The 26327-nt window shown below is 39.1% G+C and overlaps 2 protein-coding genes across 3 annotated transcripts; both read right to left on the bottom strand.

The window, feature by feature from the left end:
- Positions 1–303: 303 nt before the first annotated feature.
- LOC146377653 (polyamine-transporter SLC45A4-like) lies at positions 304–15220 on the bottom strand. Of its 2 annotated transcripts, none has more exons than XM_084943036.1 (13): positions 15067–15220; positions 12689–12996; positions 8456–8644; positions 8178–8357; positions 7138–7802; positions 6799–6909; positions 6456–6704; positions 6231–6350; positions 5752–5851; positions 5593–5673; positions 5372–5502; positions 4933–5001; positions 304–4797 (listed from the first exon to the last, which is right to left on the bottom strand). In XM_084943036.1, the coding sequence occupies exons 2-13, from the start codon at positions 12942–12944 to the stop codon at positions 4486–4488; spliced, it is 2463 nt and encodes an 820-aa protein (XP_084799162.1). In that variant the 5' UTR covers positions 12945–12996; positions 15067–15220; the 3' UTR covers positions 304–4485. The 2 variants fall into 2 exon arrangements, with proteins under 2 accessions (XP_084799162.1, XP_084799161.1); XM_084943035.1 differs by having other exon boundaries at positions 6799–6912.
- A 2872-nt stretch (positions 15221–18092) lies between these two features.
- Positions 18093–26042, bottom strand: LOC146377654 (G-protein coupled receptor 20-like). The gene is made up of 7 exons (XM_084944553.1): positions 25568–26042; positions 21956–22233; positions 21576–21842; positions 21242–21486; positions 20594–20678; positions 18714–18839; positions 18093–18547 (listed from the first exon to the last, which is right to left on the bottom strand). The coding sequence occupies exons 2-7, from the start codon at positions 22148–22150 to the stop codon at positions 18362–18364; spliced, it is 1104 nt and encodes a 367-aa protein (XP_084800679.1). The 5' UTR covers positions 22151–22233; positions 25568–26042; the 3' UTR covers positions 18093–18361.
- Positions 26043–26327: the final 285 nt, after the last annotated feature.

Raw genomic sequence — 26327 nt, forward strand, 5'->3', positions numbered from 1 at the left:
ATGGAGCCCGAAAGGAAAGAAAAAGAAAGTTTCTGCTGTGTGGGATCATTTCGATATTTTAACTGTTTGTCTGTCTTTGTTTCAGTGTAATCTATCAGAATAGGAAAAACAACAGTGTGACCTGCAGTGTAAATTATGTTTTTCATTTTATGCAGGTTAAATGTCGCATCTGTTCTGCGGAGCTTTCTTACCCAAAAAAGCACCTCCTCAATGTTTAGGCATTACAGAGCCAAACATGAAAATGAAGAGACAAACACATCGAGAATGAACACAGGTAGGCTTATATAGACATTGAGCAGCTTTATCATAATTTTTTTTTATTAATATGTGTTTTATTATTTTGAAATCAAGCATCTAGGAAGACTGTTCTGTGCCAGGCAGTCCTGAATTTTATTATAAAGGCCTGCCAACTGCTTAGTATTGTGGAGAGTGAGGGGTTCAGGGGGCTGGTTCAGGTCCTTGATCCATCATACGTTTTGCCAACCAGAAAGGTTTGTATAGACAATGTCTCATCGGGTAGCTGATGTTAAGTACTGCATACTGATTTAATTTTGTTTCATCTTCAGACCATCAAGGAATTGACAGCCAAAAAACATGCAGAGAAACTCGAACGAGTGAAAATGGAAGTAAAGCAAACTGTGGCAGTGAGTATAACAGCTGACACGTGGACCTCTTTGAACATGGAGGCTTACTTGGCTCTTACCTGTCACTACATTAATGAGAATATGCAGTTGTGTACATCTGTGTTGGTTGTGAAACACTTTCCACAAAGTCACACTGCAGACAATTTGGCCCAATTCAAAACAGGCATGATGGATGACTGGGCCATCACAAATAAGGTAAGGTGTCCACTGACCAACACAGCACCAAACATGATTGCAGCAACATTCAGTTTGCATTGCACACAAAATAAATTTATTAGTCAAGAAATCATGTGATCAAATCTCTGAACTTTCATCCATAAGAGACAAATCTAGACAAATCGTATCATTCTTCAGATCCAGCACTACAGCCAAAGAAAAGCTTGCCAAAGTGCAGCAGCAGATGGGATGGCCCGTCCTGAAACTTATCAACGAGGTACCAACACACTGGAACAGCACATATCAGATGTTGTCACGGCTACATGATGAGAAAGAACCAGTCTGGGTATCTGTTGCTTCTCTTCAACAGATTTAACTCCAACTGATGAGTGTAACATTGTAAGCACTTCTTGTGCTGGCCCCTTTCCATCAGGCCACAGTGGAGTTGTCTGAGGAGAGGAGAGTTTCAGGATCAAAGGTCATCCCAATGATGAAAATGCTTTATTGTGCACTTGACTGGAACTCTTTACATCTACACACACAAGCAGCCACCCATCTCCATGACCAACTTAAGCGTCATGTCACAGACACTGCTTCTAACCTGGAGTCATTAAGTGTGTTGACCCTATCAACACTTTTAGACCCAAGATTTAAAACACTCGGATTTCGTAGTTCCTCCAAGTGTAGTGAGGCAGTCAGTCGCCTGAAAATGGAGTGTGCTGCAGTCCCGCACAGCATCTGAGCCCTTCATCAGAGCAGTCACCTTTTCCAGACAAGTTCAGTATTATCAGCTTATTCTTACATTTATTTTGATGCTAATGTGTACTAATTTGGGGTAGATGACAAAAACTAAAATGGCCATGCATTTTTTATTATTACAGAAAACCTGCGGCTCGATGAAGAAGTTGGCAGACAACAATGCAACAGCGGACTCCATCATTGAGGTCCAGACAATGGTCCAAAGGTCCAGCTACTTGGCAGAGAGAAACATTCCAAGATCAGAGGATCCTTTAACGTACTGGGGGAATAGGAAGACAGCTTATCCGAACCTTTTCCACCTGGCTTTACAGTTTTTGTGTACCCCAGCTTCATCTGTGCCCCGTGAGCATGTGTTTTCCAAAGCTGGGGAAATGGTGTCAAAAAAACTTAATAGACTGAATGCAAAAACATTGGATAAACATATTTTTCTGAATAGAAATTTATAATAAACTCTGAGTCAATTACATTTAAATGGGTAATATTAAATTCACAATACTTTCATTTTAATTTTCACTTAATGTCATTCACAATATATTTTAAAGATGTCTACAATATTTGAAATGTAAAAGATATAAAATTATTCCATGGAAAGTACAATATCTTACAGAGTATACAAGTATGAGTAGGTCATTGAATCAGTGTCTTTTGTGAGTCTCAAGTAAGTTGCCTGCAATGATATTTAAGGTCCAGCAGGTGTCAGTATGGAGCAAAACAACAACACTGTGTCGACATAGCATCGATACAGTTTGGGGAATGTGCTGAAACGCTTCACGAGACCTCATCTACCCATCACTAGTAGGCTGTTCTCAGATGAGGAGTTTATCAAAGAGTATTTGGTGGACTCTGCCCAGCTAATTAGCCCTGAGATAAAAGAAGTATTTGAAAATATGCAAATAGTAACAAGACAGATCAAGGACACTGTGAAAAATGTGAGGCTTTAGCTAGACAATTTTAACTTTTCACTTCAGTTCTGGATGAGCGCTGTTAGGTCCGCAACACAGCCCAGTTTCTCATCTTTGTACGTGGGATAACAAAAGAGTGTGAGATTACAAAGGAGCTGGCAGAAATGCACTCTATGAAAGGGACTGTGACAGGGAGTTACTTGTTCACGGAGGTAACTGCATGAATTGATAAGCTGGGGACTAAATTGGGACAAACTGGCAGGTGTTAAAAGCGATGGCTGTCCAAATCTGAAAGGAAAAAACATCTGACTTTTGAATCAGATACAGTATAAAGTGAGAGAAATGAACCTAGAACTGAAATTGGCATTTTTGCACTATTAAATACACCAGAAGGTGTTGTGTAAGTCACTGCTAAAAATTAACTATGCTGTTGATGTTTCGGCTAAAATAGTTAACTTCATCAGGGTAAGAGCGCTGACTCACTTTGTTACACTTTCACTTGAAGTCAGTGTGACTGCTGGATTTTTATTCTTTTATTCTTCAAAGAGGATAGCCTTCCACACATAAAGAGATGTTTTTTACAAACATTCTCAGTCCTGACGTTTAACAAATAAAGATAAACAACCTCTTTCAGCAATGATCACTTGTCTGCTGTCCTTCACATTTTTAACTCTGCCACGGAACCTGATTTTCATGAACTTAGTCAAGTTCAAAACAGCCTAGATTTCGTTTGCAGAATTGAAAAACTGAGGATAAAATCTCAATGGTGCGACTAAAAATAAATCCTTTCGTTCAAGTAAACACAAAAAAGTCTCCACAACTCTGAAAGTCTCTGTGTGGTCAACAACAGACACACATTATGCATTATGGAACCTCTCAGATGCCCATGCCCAAGGTAAGATGTTCAGATATTGAGATGTTCAGTTCAAAGCCTTTGAGGCACTTTTAATTTCGACTATCTTTTTATTTTATATATCTTGAGATATTTTAAGTTTAAATTTCAGCTCACTGAAGCACTTTACGCACAAGAACTTTTTCAGTACCGCATTTTTTAGACTATAAGGCGCACTTAAAATTCTTTTACTTCCTCAAAAGTGTGCCTTATGTATGAATTCTGGTTGTGCTTACTGACCCTGAACTGATTTTCTCCTTCTTGGAGACTGTGTGCACAGCTCTCACCAGCACCACACAGACACAGACAGAGACGCTGCTCTTAGCAATAATGGCAAAGAGAATTCCAATTATCTGCCAGAGACAATACTGACAACAACAGTTTCCACAAATGCAACAAACCTTATGCACAGATGACAAAATACTGAGTGAGCTAAAGTGACCTATGTCTAAATGACAGAATCCCATTGCATTAAAGCCAGCAACATTAATATCTGGCATCAAAAAGAGCTTAAACAAAAATATAATCTCAAGGCACTTCAGCAAGAAATTGGAAAATGTTTTCTGTATTTAGCCTGCAGGTAATGCAGGAATACACATAATTTTTACAGCATCATGATTGTCTATTAAGCAGTTATAGAACAGCTTCTATGATGTAAAGTGTCAGACATTACTTTACTCTGCAGCATCAGCATTCAGAAGAGAGACAGAAAGTGCCCTGTGTGCTTCTTAAATCCATTTTTCAATAAAGTTTGTTTCAGTAGTACCATCTAATTTACTTTCAACAGTCATTTGTCTTTTGGTATTCTAATGGCCTCTTTATATCTAACCAGCTGGAAATTTATTTGCATTAGAGCTGAGGTAGTACGACAAATGAAACATATCAAAACTGAAATACTTATTTCTGTTAGTACACAAAGCAAATAATTGTTCCAGCTCAGCTCCACCTTGATATCTTAATATGGACCTAACTTTCCGCCATGTCTTTTTTTTTTTTCTTTTTCTGATCTTTCCTTCAGAAAGGTCCAGAATGTAAAATCTGTAAATCAGGTAGATGCATTTGGTAAAAACCTCACATCCTGTGATTTCTGCTTGATGAGCATAATCCTAAGCAAGTCTTTGTATGGTCATGCTCAGGTAGAAGAGTGGTTCTCCATCTTATTCAAACTCTCTGTTTCTGTATCTGTGTTTGTGAGTTTCAGCAGAGCCTGAGTCTGCTCACTGGTATTTTCTGCATTCTGGTCTTCTACTCCAGGAAAACCCACCGAATCCTCGTCCTGCTCTGAGCTGCTGGGCTCCAAATCAGGATAAATGAGAAGGAAACAAGCTGCAAGAAAGCCAAGGAAAGAACCCCCAGAGGCCACAATGGGAATGACACGCACACTGCCAACTGCCTCTACCACAGATCCAAGTGCTGATGCCACCAAAATCTGGCTGATGTAAACCTGAAAGAGGAAATACTGTAACCAGACTATTTACAAAAACCTAAACATGCCGTTTCACTTTTGAACGTTTCTCATTTTGCTCAGTGTAACCTGAATTTATGCATCAGGGTCAGCTTAATTTGGTACAGTACTTACCTGGCAGGTTAAAATAGCGCAATCAATCCCAAAACCTCTTTGAGTGTTTTCTGGGCTGTGGTTAATGTACTGAGAAAAGAAGCATGACAGGAAAGACTGTAACTATACTGAAACGACTGATGTTTCTAATTGAATAAATGGGGAAGAGGCTCAAAACAAATAGTAATTAATTAAAGTGGTTTAAATTTAATTATTGCATTAACTGTTTAGAAACTATAAAAACTGGAGCCATTTATAGACACATCAATCATTTTCAAAAGCTCAAAAGTAATTGGGGATATTAACATAATTTTAAATATAAGGATTGTTTTTAATTTTTGTGATTTGACACTATATAAATAAAACTGAATTGAACTGAATCACAGCACATTTGGTCAAACAACCTCAGACTTGACCATAATGGTTTTAATATGCACCAGGAATATGAGTGTGATCATACCTCTTTGATTTCATGGTACTGGCCAAGTAATGCATAGGGACAGTAGGAGATACTCATGGAGATGATGCCCATGGTACTGATCATCACCATCGCAACATAAACATTAGAGATGATTGCCATGACTGCAGTACCTAAGATGAGAGGGAATCCAATCCGTAAGTAACTTTACAGAGGCTAACAACATTTAGTCATATTTCAACTATTCTAATAAGTCAGCTCACCAACTGAGAATCCCAGAGTCCCAAGAATGTAGATGACCCTAATGCTGAGATCAAAATGATCCAGATACTTCTGAAGGATGGCTGGGTGGAGAAAAATTGTCATTCACTGAGTAGTTAGCTGAATACTTCTATAAAAAAATGAAGCTGTTTGAGTTTTACCAGAGCAGACAGCAGCAGTAGCAGCATAAACCACCAGTCCCCAGCAGCCCATCTGTACTCCTTTGTGATAATTTTGTAGCTCTGTGGAATTGGCTGGTGCCTTAAAGAAAAAAGAAAAAAAGTAGAAACACTGACGATTTGACTTCCACTGACATTTTAGTGCCTTATACTCATAAATTGTAAAATGCGGTAAGCTGCTTGTCTGTTCTTATACAGCAGTGGTCCTCAAACGTTTTTCTGGAATGCCTGCCTTTAAATGACAAATAATGATACAAAAGGTTCAACTTAGTTTCACTTTATATTTTTTCCCTGCAGGAGCTTTGTGGCCTCTCAGGGTGATCACAGCAATGTGCTAAAAACCACTGCACTACTGTGTGGTTTCCAAGGAATACAAAATACCAAATGATGGCAGGTAGTGCTTCAACAACAATACAGATGGGATTTGGAAGGTATCTCTATGTGTGTGCTTGTGTGTATACCTTGGGGTCTCCTTGGAAAATAACCTGCCCCATGAAATCTGTATAAAACACAGCTTCAGCTATAATGGAGAACCATGTGAGCAGGTGACACACACATAATCTCCAGAGTTGACTGGGCATCTAGAGTGAAAGTAATACAGGCAGTATTTATTACTGGAACATCAGTCATCTCTGTTGACATAACCCAATGCTGTAGTAAAAGAGGAGAATGAAGAAGAAATTCACCTTCAACATGGACAACCACAGCAGCCGTACACTCCCACCCTTGTCTGTTCCTCCCTCACTGCTGGAGCCCTCAGATGACAGACTGCTGGCTGAAAGCTGCAACCGTCGTCTGTCTGTATGCCGCTGGATGATGCTTAAATCATTCAAACTTTGGGACGTGGTGATTGGCCGAGGGCTGAAATGTCCTGTGTGTCGCATTCGATGCCGTTGTGCTCCAACTCGACCATAATATGAAAAAGTAAATGAGGGCTGAAGAGAAAAAACCCCACCAAAATCAGTTTTTAAACATCGGCAAAATAACCTATGTTGTCAATTAAAGATTAAACAATAAATTAAACCATACTTGTCTGTAGTAGGTGGGTCTGCCTGGCCGTGTACTGGATGTATGGTTTCCCGGCTTGGTGCCATGGGTTTTCATAACACTGGGGAACTCAGAACCATTGGCAGGTTTGGCCTGCTAGGACAGAAGAGAGAGGCAGTGTGGTACAAATTACTGAAGGAAACTGAAGGTATCGGGCTTAATGTCTGAAAAAGATGTTCTTTGTCTTTGAAGAGGTAGAATAGTATAATTACCAATAGGTTGATAATGATACATAATTTGTGGGAGTACACTGTTTGTCTCAAAGTTACCATAAGCTAAAAAACAAACAAAAACCATATTTGATCACAGCAGCCATTTTACCCGTTTCAACTGGGAATCCTCTGAGCCCCAGTTGGTCTGCTGGAAGGACGGATGACCATTTGCTGAATCTTTAAGTTCAGATAAAACTGAACTTATAGGCGTCACGTCGGTCATCCCATCAGGAGGGGGTTGTGGTCCGACAGAAGGTGGGGCTTCAGCACTGGAATCTGATAGTTTGAAAACATCTTCAAGGTCTTCTTGCATTTCAGGTTGAAAGTGTGTCTCTGGCAAGAAATTTTGTGTGTCTGGGTCAAGGTCTGCATCTAACTCAATTGTAGCATCTGGCATGGCTAAGACTGAATCACTTTTACTCCTTACTCGCTCCACAGCAAGAAAGTCAATTTCCCCTTCCTTAGGATCTGTTTCAGGGTCGTCTCTGGATCGAGCTCGAGCAGAAGCATCCTCTTCTGTAATTACATCCAGTGTGCGGCCAGCTGGCTTCAAAGATACCTGGCCAGTAGAATCCCCATTTTCTGTGTCTTTAACCTGGTTTGATGGACTGAAGGGCTGCTCAGGGATACTGAACATGTGCAGTGTGACAGAGATAATAAAGACGATGGCTGCAAACACGAAGAGAACCTGCTCCTGTGATTGAAATGCTTGGCCCAGAGCTGTGCCAGTCCAGTCTAGACCTCCAAGCATGTATCCTACTGCTCCACCAAGCCCTAAAGAGACAGGTATGAGGGGATTAGTGTAGCATTATTATTTGTAAATATGTATGGAGGGTTGTGCAACTGTAATCCTAACATTATGCATGTATTCAGATTTTTGATAATGTTCAGAACATTCGCTTTCTGCATCCATGTAAACATTCAAATTACACGGCCCATGTCTTTCCTCCACTGTGTCAAAGAGGTGAATCTTCAACTTAAATTTCATTCTGGGAAAGAGGACGAAGTAGCTGTAGTATGCGTGGTGAACTGTGTGTTGGTGTCCAGATATCTAAGAATGTTGACAGTCTGATCCCCGCTGAATGAATTCCTGGTTCACAGTCTTGTGAATGTTGAGAACGAAACCTCGAAAAATCTACATACACTTACCAGCAGAGAATGCATGAATGTTCAGCGCAATATCTTGCTCATCTGTGTCTGCAACATCCAGCAGATAAGCTCTGATTGGTCCCTCTGAGGCATCAGCGCAGAAGTCCAGCACCACCACGCCCAGCACAGTAAGAACGATGCCGATAGTATGCTTATTGGGAGTGTCGCCGACGGAAAGGCCTGTAGAGAATACCACAAAATATACACAGACCAGATTTGCTGAACTGCATTTTTTATGATTTGTTAGCAGATTATCTCCCTTGAAGCCTTCCACTCACCTATTAATGAACCATTTAAAAACAGTGCCACTCCCAGCAGTACACCTACACAAAGACCCAGAATGAACGGTCTTCTCCTGCCCCATCGCAGACTACAGCGGTCACTGGCTGTGCCAATCAGAGGTGTGAAGAGGAGACCCAGGATAGGACTGAGAAACCAGGTTAAACTGTAATACTTTTCAGGAAGACCTGGAAAATAAACACAATTGATTCATTCAAGTATTTTCAATTACACTAAAGCTAATATAAGAATTAAAAAACAACCACAGCATAGTGAAGTGTATATATATATATATATATATATATATATATATATATATACATACACTTATATATATATATATATATATATACACACACACACTCACACACACTAACACACACACACGTAGGGATGGGTACCGGTATCCGGTGCCATGATGGCACCGGTTCTGACATAAACGGTAGTAACCAGACCGAAAAGCAGCGCACATTTCGGTGCTTTTTTTCGGTGCTTTTTTTTCCTGAGATGTCATACACTTTGAATTCTAGCCAATCATTTTACGTTTCCGAGGATAGTAGGTGGGTCCAGGTACGTACGTTGTTTTAGAGCAGAGCTACAGATTAAAAATGCCCAAGGCGAAGCGGTCAAAAGTCTGGCTGTACTTCACAGCAACATATGTAAACTCAGCAGCCTGCAACAAGTGCTTTAAGGTGATACTGTGATACTGTCAAAGGAGGTAACACCTCAAATCCGATGAAACACCTGGCGACGCATAGTGTTTTTTTTTTTAAAGCCGAAAAATGCGCCGTATTTGATAGCTTGCTGCGAGACCTCACACCGAGCGCATCTACTGCAGGTGTGGTGCCTGTTATCGGACCCGGAGTTAGCAACATCCCCCAAAAATCCGAAGAGGAGAGTCCTGGCCCCTAGCCCTGCCAGTGTAGCAGAAATGATGACGGATGATGATGGCAGCAGCAGCCGTTCTTCTCTGCGTGAGTAGCTTAATGTTGTTCGTGTATACTTTACGTTGAGTAGGCTAACCACTATTAAATTAATGCATGTAAGGTGAACTAGCAAACACCTCGTAGTTACATGCAGCTGTCTTCTTGTTTGATGGCAGATACTCCCTTCACCCTGGCCAAAAAGGCAAAAATGACCAAAGAAAAAGTGGAAAACAGCTAAACATGAGAGGTTTTTGGACGATGTTTGTGTTTTTTTTCTTGTTTTTTTTCATTGTTTAAGCACTGCTTCCAGCCAAGAGTGATACCATATGTGCCCTATAGCTGCAGAAAAGGCTAACATTGTTATCTTTTTACAAAAAAAACCAGCTGAACATGAGAGGTTTTTGGACCAATTTTGTGTTCTCCATTCTTTAAGCACCGGTTTGAGCACCGTTTAAGCACCGGCACCATTTCAAAAGTACTGGTTTGGCACCGGTATCGGATAAAACCTAAACGATACCCATCCCTACACACACGCATACATCATCAAATAACATAAAAAAACTAAATAAATGAGATGGAATAGACCGTGTTTCCAAGTGATCCAAAAGCCTGTGAAAATAGGTAGGTCTTCAAGTTGAGTTGAAGATTTCCAATGAGAAGGAGAACTGTATAAAAGAGGGAAGACTCTTGCAGAGTCTTGGAGCAGCAACAGAGAAAGCCCTGTCACCTTTAGATTTTAAATGGGAGCGTGGGACCCACGTAAGTATTTGACTGGAGGACGCAGAGTTGGAGTGGTTAGGTGCAGGCTAAGGAGATCTGAAATGTAACCTGGAGCAAAGCCACAGAGAGCTTTAAAGACAAATTACAAAACAGCAATCTAATCTGATCTGATCTAAGAGCAAGTGTTTTTGTTTTATGGCAGGCCACAAAACTTAATACTTAATGTATTACAACCAAATGTAAGTAAATGTCTCATATTTGTCATTTTATTTAGGCGGTGGTGGGAATAAAACATACTCTGCAGAATTTATACCTTTATCTGTTATTTTTATTTTGATGCAAGGCAGTATTCGTCCATTGTCTATTCTTTTAAATATTGAGATCTATCAGGCTTTGGCATTAGATATTTGTATTTTGACTCTTTTGCAAACCAGTTTTTAGCTTTCACTAAAATAAAATAAAAATGCTGACAAAAAGCTGATGATTGTTTTGTAATAAGTTACTTATCTACCAGGCTCTGTTTTGAATAAGTTAAGTCAAAGTTAAGCCAAATTTAGATGCCTGTCATGCAGGAACAGGCACAGAACGTTTTCATTATGATTTCAATACACAAAGGGCAAGTTTTCCCATGTTTTAATAATATCACATGACTTGCATTCCACAGCTGAAGAACCACTAGTGCTTTTCCATTATCAGTGGTTTTTAACTTAGCAGAAGCATTTTTGGTAATATGGTGGCCAGTTACATCAACACAGTCAAAAATATGCTACAAACAGGAAAGTGGTGAAACCTGTAGTTGTGCATGTCGAAGACAAAACTATGTTACAGCATGTCTGCAAATCTCAAAACACTACTCTTCAGTTGTTTTTACCCATTTCCAAACCGGAGAGGCATTTCCATTTTTACTGTACATCAACTCTAAAAGAAGTGTACTTTTAGGTTTAAAATCTGATGAATTATGTCAGCTGGCTGACTGAGCTGGATAATTCTCATGGGAACATTATGCTCTGTTCCTGCCTTCCTTCTCCCTTAAGTCAACAAAAGCGAATATAACTTTCTCACAGCATGAAAAATATCTCTCTTTCCATCTGTCTTTTCCATTACTGCTTATTTCCTCTTCAACAGATTTATGCAGCAAAGCTCAGAGATGCTTTATACACTTTTCACTAATGAAGTAGTTATACATGAGTGTGTCTCGGTGTGTCCAATACAAGTACATGGGGAAGAAAACTCAAAATGTTTGTCTGAGCTAAAAAGTACACATACGGTAAGTAAAAGCATGATAAACCCATGAGCCAAGAAAAATCGTGTCTATACTTCACTTGAGTTTTAGGTTACAAACATACCTTGTGCACTGTGAACAAAGAAACATGAACAAAGTTCTGTATCTGAAACAAGTTAATAAAACACATTTACTGTGCTTAAAGGCAATGTCAAACAGTTTTCTAAACACATGTTCAGTCAAGAACCCTGGGATTTCAACAAGCTATGGATGCATTTATTTGGCAATAATCAAAGGTAAGTTCAAAATTACAACCTGTCCCAGCATAAAATGAACTGCACTGCACTTGCTGAATGTTTGTTTTAAAGGTGTTGGCTATGGCAAAGTAAGCAAGAGTATGAGTGGTAAGACAAAACAAATCCCGATGTTTCACCAGCTCAGCAGTGTCTTTCAGTCTTAACACAATCGTTTACAAGTCCTGAAGCTTTAAAAAGCAAATAAAAAGCATAAAGATTTCTCCTTTTCTAATGTAATTAGCTTAAAACTTATCCATTCCAAAAAATAAGTGAGGCTGATTCAGTTCAATAACTATGTCAGTAGTCCGTTGTCATCTATAACCAATATTACTTGGTAGATCATTTACATTCAACAGGTTTAGCAATAAACTCCATTGGCATATGAAAAAACAACTACCCAATCAGACACGTTAATTAGAATCAGTCAGTCTTATCATGTTGTTAATGGAGCAGAAAAGTGAAATGTGCTGTGTTAAACATTCTTCTCATACCTAACCAGTAAAAATGCTTTTGTTCCAGGTCTGTTATGGTTGCTAACTTGACATCAAACCACAAAGCTCCCCGCTTGAGTAGAGATACGGGCTACATGATACAGAAGAGCAGCCCTGAAACCAATGAATTGTGACAACAATCAAATTCCACAAAGTCACCACTGTTACCTGACTACTACCACAACCACAGACTGATGTGCATCTCGTTCGGATAACAGTGGTTAGCTTCACTGCAAATCAAATCCAGCTATTGTTATATAGATAGTGAACCAAACACAGCATAATTGCTGCTACACTGCAATCAATCTTCAAGTTTTTTGACAGTGAATAGGAGAATGCTGCCACAAATATGCCACTAAGATAACTAACTAGTGGATAAGGAAAAAACTACAGATTATAGGTACTGCCGATGCCAGTTTGGAAGCATCTTATGGATCATTTTTATGAACATGTTGGTGTAACACAATTCACCTTAACAAGATGCACAAAAAATATCAGTAACAGAAAGTGACATTATTGGGGGGGGGAAAAAAGTGCCCGTCTGCCTTTATGTGTTAAACTGTGTTGTGTCTCCTACCTATTTGCAGCAGAACTGGTGTTACCAGGGCGGTTTCCATGGCATAGCAAAACTCACGTCCAAACATCACTGTCCCGTGCATTACCCAGCGATGCAGAGGGATTCGTACTCCTCTGCCTTCCTCGTCTGTGTCTGTCTCACTGTCACTGTCATATGCTTCTTCTTCCTTGGGTCTTCTGATCTCTGGAAGATGAGAAGCATCTCCACCCTCAGCTGCCATCTCCATTTCAGTCTGGTTTGACTTCAGGGGAACCATTTGCTTGTGGCTGTTATAGATCAGTATATATGTCTTTGTGCCACAGTTTTTCCTATAAATGCAAGCACAATCTTACCATCTTATCACTGTCAAAAAGAATATGTAATAGGCATAGTTTTCACCTTGATTTTTTATAGTTTATGAGAAGATAAAGCTATTTCAGAAGACTAACAAGTCACTACTAAGGTCAAAGCAAAAGAAACACAGAGGCGAGAACAATCCCAGTTTTAGCACATCTCCAAAAGTATTTAATGGTGATGGGTAGGGAAGAGTGTAAGAGAGGTGAGGTGGGGTAATAAGTGTTTTATGGTCTCCAGCAGATGTTTGTGGTGGTGACCTGCAGTGAACTCCTGAATAGAAGTGGCTGTGTGCATGAAGTTTGGGCAAGTCCAACTAAGAAAGTTTGTGCTAGTCAGGCATCCAGTGTTAAAATATCTTGAGATTTCTCGGTAAACTCCTACTAATAATGTTACATATTAACCTGCAAAAACAAAACAAACAAAAAAAATAAACAGATACCAGCTGTGCAAAAAGCTAAAGCTATGACAACACAGGATGTAGCTTTGCCTTGATTTAAACAGGGAAACCTGTTAGTGCATTTTCCAGAAAATCTGTTCAGTCTCCAAATGCTGATACAGAAGTCTTATTAAGTAGATTTTTTTAATGAACTGTTATTTCTGCAAGTAAATTCTAGTGTGAATGAAAAACAAAACAAAAAAAACACACCACTGTCCTAGATGGGTGTTATAGCAACATCTTCCCCCAGAATTGCTTTATTCCCTCCTTATAAGATAAGATAAGATAAGATAACCTTTATTAGTCCCACACGTGAGAAATTTGTTTTGTCACAGCAGGAAGTGGACAGTACAAAAGTTATATAGCAAAAATTAGAATACAATACATTATATTAATTGTATAACTCCCAGAGCCACTACTCAAAGAGATAATACCTCCCTTAATGATAAGATGATGTTGATGGAGAGAGTGGTCAAACAGATCAACCCATACCAATGCACAGGTATCCAATTTGGTTCAGATCTGGTGACTGTGAAGGTCATAGACTCCTAGCACTCTCATATCTATCATCATCCTGGAAGAGATCAGTGCCCTTAGGATTTAATTTTTTTTCTTATCTTACAACTCTCTTTTCAAGGGGAATAAGTGGAACCAGACACTGCCAACAAAAGGCATAAGAGTTCGAACAGAGACACCTGATTCCCTCAGTCTAGGGTTTGAGAGGTTCACCCCATAATGGGTTTGTATAACTTAAGCCGTAAGACATAACAAATAATTTACAATAAGTATAAGCATCATAGAATCAAATAAAGGGCCAAACGATCAAAAAACTTAGACTGAATTAACCCAAGATTGCTCTGTTAAATCCAGTGACATCGCCACTATCTAGAACCTTTAAGTCATAATAGCGAAATCAGACTCATAGACAAGAGCCACATTAAAAAATAAACCATTATTACACCACTATTGCTGTTGCGTAAGTGGAGCAGAAAGCAAGCAGATCCTATTGAGACATACCTTACAAGAGAGCATGGCAAAGACCATTCTTCTATTCTTTACTTATTCATTTTCTGCCTGGCTCTTCTGAGTTGAGCAATATGAAAAAAAAAAAGCTTGTTTAATTTTTAATGAGAGCCTTGTGCAGTTTTCTGTCATTTTCACAAAGAGAAAGATCAAAGTGTTTTTGTGTTTAGTTAGTAATCCGAACAAATTAATGTAGAAAGGTAACTTTTTTTTAAACTTCCTCGAGGTGTGTGAGCTTTATTCTCACGGGACTGTCTGTACACGTGAAGGTCCGGGGGGCTCGTTGGACCAGTTATGACATGTTTTGCCTCACCTGAACTACCTGCCAGTCTATAAATAATAAATGAATATATTAAAAATTATTTGCCGTTTTAAGCGAATAAGGCGCACAGCGATAAAAGTGTATTCTCGTCTGGACTGAGAGGAAAAACACCAGACTTCAGGCGCATTACCGTTAACCTGACTTTGACTGACGCAAAAAGTTACCTTAGCAAGCTAGGCTTGGCTGATATTAAGCAGCTTACGTTAGCGAGTTAATAGCGGAGAAACCCACTTTCATGACAGACAGGAACGTGTAACGTACCTGAGATTTTACAGCGCTGTGGTAAAGCTCAGCCAGTTCCGCATTGTGGAAAACTTCTATGACGTGTTAGCACAAAAAAATAAGAAGAAGAAGAAAAAAAACTCTCACTTCTTTAGGTTTGCAAAACCTTTGCAAGCTAACTGGGTGACCACAGGGTTTACTACACTCACCAATTTCAATGGTTTCCACATTAACACAGCGGGGCGTGGCCATCAGAAAACCTTCGTGACGTCAGCGAACGCCTCACCTATGGACGGTGAAAGGGCAACTAGCTAGCATGATATAAGTGGAACCAACTGCATGGAAAATTGATGGATTGATAAGATAAATAAATGAAAATATGTCAACAATAATGGACCTCAAGAACTGGAAAAAAAGACAATTCACAAAGTCATAATGGAGGATATTTATTTATTTCTTCATAATTCATTCATTCATTTACTCTTTTCTTTATTAGCTAGCACGCTTTCGACTCTTCCTAGAACTTGGTCCTATAGCTCTATATATGTTCCTATATGTTGTTCCTAAATCATTGACTTCGACTAACTTGACCATTAATTCGGTTAATTTCCTCCCTAACAGCGCTCCAATATACATTTATTGTGATCTAGAGCTTCAAAAACAGGCTCTGAAGATTGATTAATTAGAAGCCATTAGTTCTTCAGGCTATTTAAAAATCGCATAATATTATACTCTGTTGTAAAAAAATAAAAAAAATACATAAATAAACAAACAAACAACCCTGTGCTTACATTCACAGAATCGTTGATTTCATTCGTCCAAACGGTTTCCAATGCGCTGAAGTTTCCTTCGGGCTCGTTCGCCATTGTTTTTTTCAAAGAATAGGCAATGCTGCTCCCTGGTGTACATCAGTAGTTATTATTCTCTAATATGTTCTGATTATATTACTTGTTTGGGGATTGAGGAGGAAAATGCCCTCACTTAATATACTTAATATACTTTTTACATTCACATCTCAGTTTCTGAGCTGGTTAAAGATTGCATGGGATTAGAAATTAGTATATATATCAGAGGAACAGCACAAGTTGAGCTGTTTGGGGACAAAGTTAGAGAGGCAAGGCTGAGATGATTTGGACACATGGAGGGCAGAAATGATGGATATACTGGACAAACAATGCTGAAAATGGAGCTGCCAGCAGGAGGAAAAGAGGAAGACTTCAGAAGAGGTTCGTGGATGTAGTGAAGGAGGAAATGCAGACAGAAGAGGATGTTAGATATAGGGTGAGATGGAGGCAGATGATCCACTTTGTCAACCCATAAAGTGAACAGTCAAGAGAACAAGTGTTTAAAATGAGCTCCACCTTAAATATCAGGAGCAGCGATCCATATATCACTGATGGGGAATATTTTGGTGCAGGATGAGTACTTTTACTTTTGACACACCTAATGTACAGTTTTCCATTGATACAGTTTAATGGGCAGTCAGGTATTTTCTAAGTGTTTTATTGCTTCATTTGCTAAACCAATAGTTCTATAAATGGTAACGACACTGCTCAAAAGATTGCCTGTACTGATGTGGACTGGGTAATGTGTTAGGAAAGAAAGGATCCCACATCGTTTGACAGAAATGAAAACGATCAACCAACAGAGAACTGAATTTAAAGACGCCCTGAAAACCAAATTGAAAAAATGATGTAGCAGCCTAGTCCGTTTTTCAGAAATTTCATTGCAACAATTCCAAATGTTACTCAGTATGTTGTATGGCTTTATGTATGGCCTGTTTGCATGCATGCCTAACAAGGATGAGGAAACTTATGGTGCCTTGGAGGATCTCCTCCCAGATATGGACGAAGGCATCACTGAGCTTCTCGACAGGACAGGACAACTTGGATGGACATAATATCCCAGAGGCATTCCATTGAATTTAAGTCAGGTGAGCGTACTCAGTGGTATCAATTCTGCAATTCACCCTGCATCAACTGCCTGCATGCTCTCGCCACATGAGGCCAGGTATTGTTGTGCACCAGGAGGAACCCAGGATGCCTTGCACGAGTGTGGGGTCTGCGAATCAGTTCAAAGATTTCATTTTGATACCAAATATCAGTCAGGGTGGGTAACCTAGCCTGTAGAGGTCTGTGCATCCCTCCATAAGCCTTTTCATGCCTGACCCATCCCCAAACCAGTCATGCTGAACAATGTTAAAGCCAGTATAACGTTCTCCATGGTTTTTCGAGAACCTTTCATGCCTCAGGGTTAGTCCTCAGGGTGACCCTGCAAGAAAAGCTCAGGGCAGCAGTGGCAAATTTTGATATTATACAGCAAACGTCAATTAGGCTCCAATGTCCTGACAGTAAGCACAGGGCCCACTGAGTAAAGCTACCCTCATTAAGGTTGTCTGTGAATGATTGGTCAGAGACATTCATACCGGACACCTGCAAGTGGTCATTTTGTAGGGCTCTGGCAGTCTTCTTCCTGGTATCTGCTTTTTGCACAAAGGAGCAGATACCAGTTCTGCTGATGGGTTAAATACTTTTTAAAACACTTTCCAGCTCTTCTAATGTAACTGTCTGTCTCCTAGAATCTACTCCATGCTCTTGAGTCTGTGCTGGAAGACACGGCAAACCTTCTGGCATCCTGGAGGATTGGACTACCTGTGCAACCTCTGTATGGTCCAGGTATTGTCGCATGCTACCAGCAATGACACTGAGTCTAGTCACATGCAAAACTGACGGAAAAAAAAAACAGCCAGAAAAGATAAGGGGGTAAAAATGTCAGAGGCCAAGCACATTTTTTTAGCAGTGTATCTAAATGAAAACTATAGAAAGAATAACATTTTACAATTCTTCAGCCAGGAAGAGTCCAGCAAGAGGCTGCGAGCACACTGTTTTAATCTGGTCCAGTTCGTCTTGTTAAAGAGTCTCACCTTTCTGTAAGAGTGACACCACGCCACTGATTAATCTGCATCTTATTTCTGCCAAATTGAATGGCAGAAAAAAAAGGAAAACAGACAACACTGGAATATTTACCATTTTATTGAGACATTTTCTTGTGTAGTTTCTAATAATATCCAGAGGGCAGTTGGCTAAATTGACCAAGTGTCTATAGACATTGACAAATGAAAAGTCAGTCCAGAGCGATGGCAATGTTTCTTGGTGTGAATATCATATACATGTGAATATCTGCATGTTATTGTGTTGGCGCTCATCATTGAAAAAAACAAACAATGGCAGCACTGAGTGTCTGTGAGTTCTGCTGGTCAGCAAGTTGCAGAACTCAGAACTTTAACTGTGCCATCCCTATAACTTATAGTTTTATGCACCCTTTGTAAAATATTTTACAGTGTGCGGTCCTTTCCTGTGTTGCTGCTCTGCAGTGATCTGAGAATCTTGGTCATCAATATAACATTATTAGTCATGGCGTTGTCCGTCCCTGCTGAGGCTTTAGAGCTGTGCTGCATACTGACAATGTCACCACTGGTCTGCTTGGGCTCTGCGCGGCGGAAAAGATGTCTCATAGTGGCCTGGAGACAGCAGGAGAAGTAAATTATTTGGAGAATCAATGAGTAAAAAAATGATGATGGACATATCACACCTGAAGGGACAGGTGGATGTGGAGAAAAGAAGAAAAATGTCAAGTTAGGTTAAAGAATGTGGAGGAAGAGAATAGGAAAAGTACTTCAGTCTTACCTGGAAATTATTTGTAACAAAACAGTAGACAACAGGATCCATACAGCTATTCAAACTGCTGAGGGTGACAGTTAGATGGTACACTATCACATGGTGAGGCATGTCAGGGTAAAAGTATACCACCACCTGCAGCACAAACAGGCAATGCCAAATGTTCCCATAAAAGCAAATACATTTTTATCATAAGGTCAAACAAAAACGTTAATTTCATTAATATGTTTATTGTGTTTCACTGTATTTTCACGTTCAGTGAGAGACTGAGATTACCGAAAAGCACCACTGAACGACACAGGAAATCTTTCCTGCCTGTGGCCATCTCCCTGTACAACGCATCCACTTAACACACTGGTTACTGCTACAAATACACGTTTCTTTTCCAGCTATTTATTTATTTATGAGTGACTTATGTATGTATATATATGTATATATTGTACTATTCTTAGTTAGCGTATTGTCTGTCTTGTCTTAATGTTGGTTTATAATGGAGCACTGTAACAAAAAATAATTTCCCCCAGGGATTAATAAAGTATTCTGATTTTGATTCTGATTCTGATTTTATTAAAAAATGTTTACTGTTTTTATCTTTGTTGTATTTTATTAAAATTATAACTTTGAGATCCTTACTATTTTCCCTACTTTTGTATTCATCTTTTTTATAATAACATTCTATTGTATTTTAGTTTAGTATTTTATGTTAACTTTGCAGTCAATGACTGCCTGAAGTCTAGAAGCCATTTATATCCAAATGCTCAGTTTTCTCCTCTGCCAGGACTTTACTGCAGTCATCTTCAGTGGCTGTCTGTTTGTGGATCTTTCTGAATTCAGTTTTGTCTTTGGTAACGGAAAAGCCTGCTCTACTGGGTTGACTGACGTGGGCATTGAACATTGTCCAATTTCTTTGTCTTGGGAAACACTCTGGTTGCTTCTGCGGTAAGGTTTTTGTCACCATGAAGTGCTGTCTGGATCCGATCAGAGAGTACAGCCCTGTACACCTCACAGTTCATCCTGCTGCTTCTGTTAGCAGTTGCATCATCAATAAATACTAATGACCCTGTTATACTGGCAGCCATACATGCCCATGCGATATCACTGGCTCCAACCATGTTTGACATATAACGTGGTATGCTTTGGATCATGAGCTTTTTCTTTGCTTCTCCATACTTTTCTCTTCCCACAATTCAGGTACAAGTTAATCTTTGTGTCATCTGTCCAAATAATCTTTTCCTGCACTGTTCAGGCTCTTTTAGATGGTTTCTGACAAAGTGTAATCTGCCCTTCCTGTCCTGAAGTTTAACCAGTGGATTTGCACCTTGCTGTAAACCCTCTGTGTTTACATTCATGAAGGCGTCTCTTGATTGCAGACTCTGACAATGATACATGAACCTCCTGGAGAGTGTTAGTGAGGAAACAGGCTTCATCTGACCATAAAATTATTTATCAGGAAGTTGTCCAATTATATTTGAGCTGCTGAAAATGGAGGACTGTGTACTGTGTGTATATGTATGTGTATACATAAACTTTCTGTCTTTTTAATACATGTCAATATTGGTTTGAAATATTGTACATGTATTTTTGTCTATATATTTATGTTATATATATAGATTTTTTTTTTGTTGCTTTATCACCTGGTAATATTGTCTAATCAAAATTGTCCTGAACGTTCCGGTGACCCACAATGCAGGGTCAAGGTTCACCCAAGCATGGACATAATTTATGAGCAGTTCAAGCAAAGGCTGGTTTTCTGCCTCACATTTGTTCATTTGTAATCCTTTTAGAGGATAAAGTTGAAAGCATCCACAGTTTCATAAGGGAGAATACAATCATTAATACTACTTGGCCTTTTACTTTATATATACTTGTTGCAAATACTTGTTGCTCACCTGTCTAACATGAAAGGGTGTGAAACAGACTGTGAAGATGATCAGCACAGTTGTCAACAGCTGGACAGCTCTCCTTCTCCTATCCCTGAGAAAATAAAGTTAAAGATACCATTATCTGCATATTTTTATGGGATATAAACTATCCTATGTGTCAGTGAGTCAAAGACAGACAGATGGCTCACATACACACATGGAACAAACAGGCTCACATTCAAACCCAATTTCAGTTCAGAATCAATCAACATTTAACAAAACCCCTGCACATCTTTGGACTGTATGGTGAAGCTGGAGTAACTGGAGAGAATCCATGTAAACAGTTAATGCAGTGCATCCATAAAAGTATTCAGAGCGCTTCACTTGTTCCACATTTTGTCATGTTACAACCTTATTCCAAAATCGATTTATTTACATTTCACTCGAGATTCTGCACACAATACCCCATAATGACAATGTGAAAAAGGTTTGCTTGAAATTCTTGCAAATTTATTAAAAACAAAAAACAAAAACATAACATGTATATAAGTATTCAAAGCCAGTGTGTGATTTCCTCTGAATATTTTGTGGATGCACTTTATTTTCTTCAATACAAGAAAAACAACTTTAGTTTTCTTTCCCGCCATCTGTCAGTGTAATATTGGTTCTACCTACCTGCTCTGTTGCATCAGACGACGGTCTGTTAAGGCCCACATAATGCGCAAAGTGAAGACCACAATGATGACAAGTGGTAGAAAGAACTCAAAGATGGTGAGAAAGAGGAGCTTTGAGAGACAGCAGCCTGTGTGCTGAAAAGCGGTGGAAAGAAAGGAGTAGGTAACCACAATGGCAAACAGCCATACAGAAATGCAAACACATTTGGCCACACTGGAGTTTCTCCAACGACGAGAGGCTTCAGCCTACAAAGACAGAACAGAATGTGCAGCCTTGTAAGTGTCTAGCATTTTCATAAGCACGACTGTGTAACCAAGCTACAGACGACACTCACCTGCACAATGGCAAGGTACCGGTCGACGCATATGCAGGTTAGAAACAGGATACTGCAGTACATGTTGACAAAGTAGCTGAAGATGTGCAGATATGAGCAGGTGATACAAGCTCCTCCACTGTAGTAGAGCAGGATGCGAGTCGGTAGAGAGAGATTCACCAAGAGGTCACTCACGGCCAGGTTGATGGTGTAGATGACTGAGGTGGTCTTTTGCTTGGTGCGGAAACAGAAAACATAAAGTGCAACTATGTTGAGCACCATGCCGACCTGAAAAACCAAAAGAGTTCAAAGATAGATGCGAGAAAAATTAGTAAAGAGGTACTAATTTTCAACATAGAAATTATGTGCAACATTAAAAAGCCTTCGTCAAAACACCTTACCAGGAAAATAAGGGAGTTTATGACCACCAGTGCAATCCAAAGGCCATAGAAGTCATTGTAGAGCCCCTCATCTAAATGTGCCAGTCTTTGAAGATATCTTTCCATACCACTTGTGTTTGCTGGACCCGATATTTGAGGTGTATTAAAGGAAGTGTTGATGAAAAGCCAGGACTCTGTACCATTAATGTTCATCATTATGATGATGTGCGATGAGGTGATAAGCCACCTTAATGATGTTGATGAGGATTGTGAGGATGACACGGATGATAAAGTGGAAACTGTCAGAGAGAATAATACAAGTTTTATAGATATAGATATATACACCACATTTACTGACAGATCCACGCATTAGTTGCATTAGTTTTCATGTTTAAACAGAAACCTGCAGTTTTACAGTTACATCATCTCTAAAGGCCTGCCCTGCTGTACTATGTTGCTTCCTCTTTTCTATGTTTGACTTCAGCATCTACAGAGAAACATAGGGAGACACACTGTCCTCCTTTTCTCTGATGCTCACTCTCTCTGTCTCTGACCTCATACTGGCTGTTGCTGTTGTCACAGATACACTGGCATGGCTATTTTAAACCAATATCTGGCTTGTTGAACCCATATATTTATAATGTAACTATATTTATTTATCACTACAACAATACTCCCTGAGGGGCTAGGATTAATTCTCATTCCAGCTATTATTACAAATAAAAAATAAATACTTTTGCTCTTATTGGCCAAGATATAACCCTCTCACAAAGTACAGAAACAACATGTCATTACTCTGGACATCCAGGGACCTTTTCATTTAATCATAATAAAAAAGAGATAGATCATTTGTTTTCTTTTCCATTTAAATAGCTCACAAAAGCTTAGATCTATAGTAAGAGAGTCATTTCATGGCTACATTAATTAGCCCCTGTTTGAGCTGGCGTGTGTATGTTTGTTTACTTTAATTATTTTACTTTAAGTGACTTTTACTAAAAGTGATCTGAGGATTTTACACCTAAAGCCAACAGGACAGCAGCAGCGTGTTGAGATGAAGACTGTGAAGGAGAAGAAAAAGGTTACCGAATCAATCATGGAGAATCTACTGGCATTTAAAGCACTAAAAAAGGCCAAAGTCGCGTGATGTTTCGCATAAATGAGCTGGATTTCACTTCTGCATCCTTTGTCTTCCATGCCAAATGCAGTTTAATTGCTCCTGTGAGTGCCACACTGGAAAGGTTTAAGAAGCCCAGTGTATGTGATGCCTGGAGTTTGTGTTTTGTGCTCCTTGCTTACAACAAATCTCTTAGCAAAATAATCATCCGGCTGATGAAAAATGTAGTCTATTCATGCTAATGGGAATAACATGCTCAACTGAGGGTGAGGCATGAATAATGTGATTCATCTGCATGAACCGGAGCAGTCTAGCCACACAACATTAAGAGCACTGAAGGAAATAAATGAGTGTTTTCACAGTGACACCCTCTGATATTAGTCAGCTTATTTGACCTAGTTCAGCATTATTAACAGTGCTTACAAGCGTTATAGTGGGGCACTCTGAGGAAAGTTTTTATTTAGGCTTCTTTCTCTCTCTTTTATGATATATGCACAAATATGAGTGTTATTCATCCTAAGCAACCCATGAACTATGTGTAAGTTTCAGCAGAATGGCAAAAAAGTTAGCCCTGTTGTCATTTCTTCTTTATTTCTAATAACTTGTGCATTTAAGAGTTACTTAAAAACTGTTCCCAAACATTCTTTGAGAATTTTTCGTTTCAGTTTGTTAAAGTTTTTCCACTTAGATTTCACTCTTAGAAATGTAGTCAGACATTTTCCCGTGACACCCGTAACTACAGCCAGTTGCATTTAGTTTGCCTTATTATTTGGCTTATTAACCCTTACACACTGTTCATAAACCATGTCTTCACAGGATCCAAATGAAATGTTTTAGACTTTATAAATAGCCTATGAGACAATATTAAATTAATGATTAATTATTAATGTTAAATAATGTTTCACAGAGCAAGAGAAAGTGTATATTTTTGGGTTTTGTAAAAAAAAAACATCTACTATCACACAACATCATGCCCTGTTTAATCTAAGTAATAAAAACATCGCAGCTATAATTGTTTAAATATATTTTATTGAAAGTAAAAATGGCGAGATCACTCTGGAACTGTTGGGATTTATTATACATTATAACCATTAAACATCATGTCTACTGCTTATTGTATAACTGCAAACTAGTCTGTGTATCCAAAACAGCAATAAGATACCACCTAGCACTGATCTACCCACTCCCTATTCCTCTTCTGAGTTCTATTTTAATCTAATTTAGCTGTCACCTAATTTAATCTCAGAAGTTCAGAATACAGGGATTCTACTTTCTTCATTTTTAGATTATTTAGTTACATTGTTGCTTCTTGCTCTTGCGGGTGCACATCTTGTGTCTGTATCAAGGCACCATCTGACCTCTGTATGACCTCTGTTCCTTATGAGCGTCATACATATGATCACTTCTATGTTTTTTGGTTTTTTTTTACTATTTCCAGACCAGCAAGTGCCTACCTCTGTGGGAACCTGGGCAGCTGTGGTGGGAACACAGTGTCAAGGTCACCCTTGAACTCTGTCACCACTATCCCATAGAAAATACACACAGATATGACAGTTACAGTTTCATAGTTTCAAGATTCCCTAAATCCACAATTTTCTGTGATTTGACCCACATGAGTGGATCTAGAATGCATCTCAACAGACGCGGGTCAAAATTAACCTGAAACAGCCTCAATGTACAAAATCTAGTAGCACCTGCAATCGTATAAATTGACTGACCCTCTCAAGTCATCACTTTTCAGGCTAAACGAATGACATTTACATAGGATATTTTTACTGATGTCAAATGTCAAATAAATCATGTAAGAGTTAATACATGTGATACAGCTATAACATGATTGGAATCCTTAGGCAACCCTAACAGCACGACGAGCTCATGTTTGTTCTTCTATTGCCATCATGGGCCATCAAGTAAAGATTTATGGTAGGAAAATTAAAATGCTATTAATTTTAAATAAAATTTACAGTAGGGCTCACACGCTCTATCTGCTATAAGCTGTAAATACTGCCTAGTGTAACTGTACTGTAATACCGCAACATTAGGCAACCCAGATGTAATCTAATGCATCTCTGTTTCCATTTTATTGTTGCTCTTCTTCTTCCGAAATCAAAGACAGTCATGATGCAATGACTGTAAAATGATACTGGGAGGAAAAGAGAGGGCTCAGAGGAAGATCCAAAATAACACTGTGCAAATAAATCCTAGCAGCGTGGGAGTCTGGCTTTATGTATGTGTGTGTGTGTGTGTGCTACTGATCATCTAAAAGACAGCATTCAAGAAAACAAATAAGGCAAAATTATGGAGTGTGATAGTGATATATTATGTTTTTTCCTAGTTTTACTTAAACCCTTAAAGACAACTCTGATTTTAGAGTCATATGTACTCGCGATTGGACTAAAAGCTTGCCGTTGGTGTTTCAGCACACCCTGATTAAGAAACAGTTCACAAAAATCTAACTTGGTGAAACACTTCATTAAGTTTTCAATTTTTTAATAAAATAGAAATTTTATATGACATACCTGCTGAGAAAAAGGAGATCAGTCAAATGAGTAACTCTGAAGTCAACTATGATGAAACTGGGGTGTCTTTAAATCCTAATCCAAAATTCCTTCATCGTTGTCCAAGGATGCTTCAGCTTTCAGTGACCTTTGCAACTTTGTATCTTCATCCCCGTTTCTGGAAGTCGTCTTTCTGCGTTAAGCAGTTCATCATCAGGTAGAATTCCATTTCTGTTTTGTGCGTAAATCTGTGAACGAGATGTACTTGCCCATTCGGAATATCTCCAAATTTTTCAAACACCCTCCTGTCTATCGGCTTCTCCATCTGTGTTTGTAAATCTCACCTGTGTCAGTGCGTTCTTATTTTTCTCTTCTCCTATTTCTCCTTCTTTTTCCATCATTTTTAGTCTCTCTCTTCATTCAGCGGCTCTGACTTAATACCTTCCTCCCTCACTCTCTAAAGCTCTCTTCAGTTTCATCCTCGGACAGGAAGTCTTAAAATGTGTTTACATTCCTGGGGATGTGCATGTGCCCATATACACTATGCACACACACACCAGTGTAAAGCACAAGCATGCACACATAAAACACATTCTCTAACAAATGTTGTGCATTTTCTAGGTTTTTCTTTCTGATTTTGTGACTTTCTTTCATATAAACAGAGTGCGCAGTGATGGATTCTTATATCAAACATGGCCAAAGTTTCAAAAGCTCAGTCAGTGTTTGAAGTAATCCCTGTGAACCAAAAGCTCAGGCCTCAGACTTGGATCTCCATGATGTC

The sequence above is a fragment of the Perissodus microlepis genome, chromosome 11, assembly GCF_051167445.1.
Source record: "Perissodus microlepis isolate ML-2025 ecotype Zambia chromosome 11, ASM5116744v1, whole genome shotgun sequence".
NCBI lineage: Eukaryota > Metazoa > Chordata > Actinopteri > Cichliformes > Cichlidae > Perissodus > Perissodus microlepis.

Coding starts and splice junctions, on each gene's coding strand:
- LOC146377653 (XM_084943035.1), bottom strand. CDS start 12,944: ATGGTTCCCCTGAAGTCAAACCAGACTGAAATGGAGATGGCAGCTGAG. Junction 8,358..8,455: donor TTTAAATGGTTCATTAATAG/GTGAGTGGAAGG, acceptor TATTCTCTACAG/GCCTTTCCGTCGGCGACACT. Junction 5,002..5,371: donor AGTACCATGAAATCAAAGAG/GTATGATCACAC, acceptor TTCTTTTCTCAG/TACATTAACCACAGCCCAGA.
- LOC146377654 (XM_084944553.1), bottom strand. CDS start 22,150: ATGATGAACATTAATGGTACAGAGTCCTGGCTTTTCATCAACACTTCC. Junction 20,679..21,241: donor CGTCTGATGCAACAGAGCAG/GTAGGTAGAACC, acceptor TTATTTTCTCAG/GGATAGGAGAAGGAGAGCTG. Junction 18,548..18,713: donor TTGTTACAAATAATTTCCAG/GTAAGACTGAAG, acceptor TGCTGTCTCCAG/GCCACTATGAGACATCTTTT.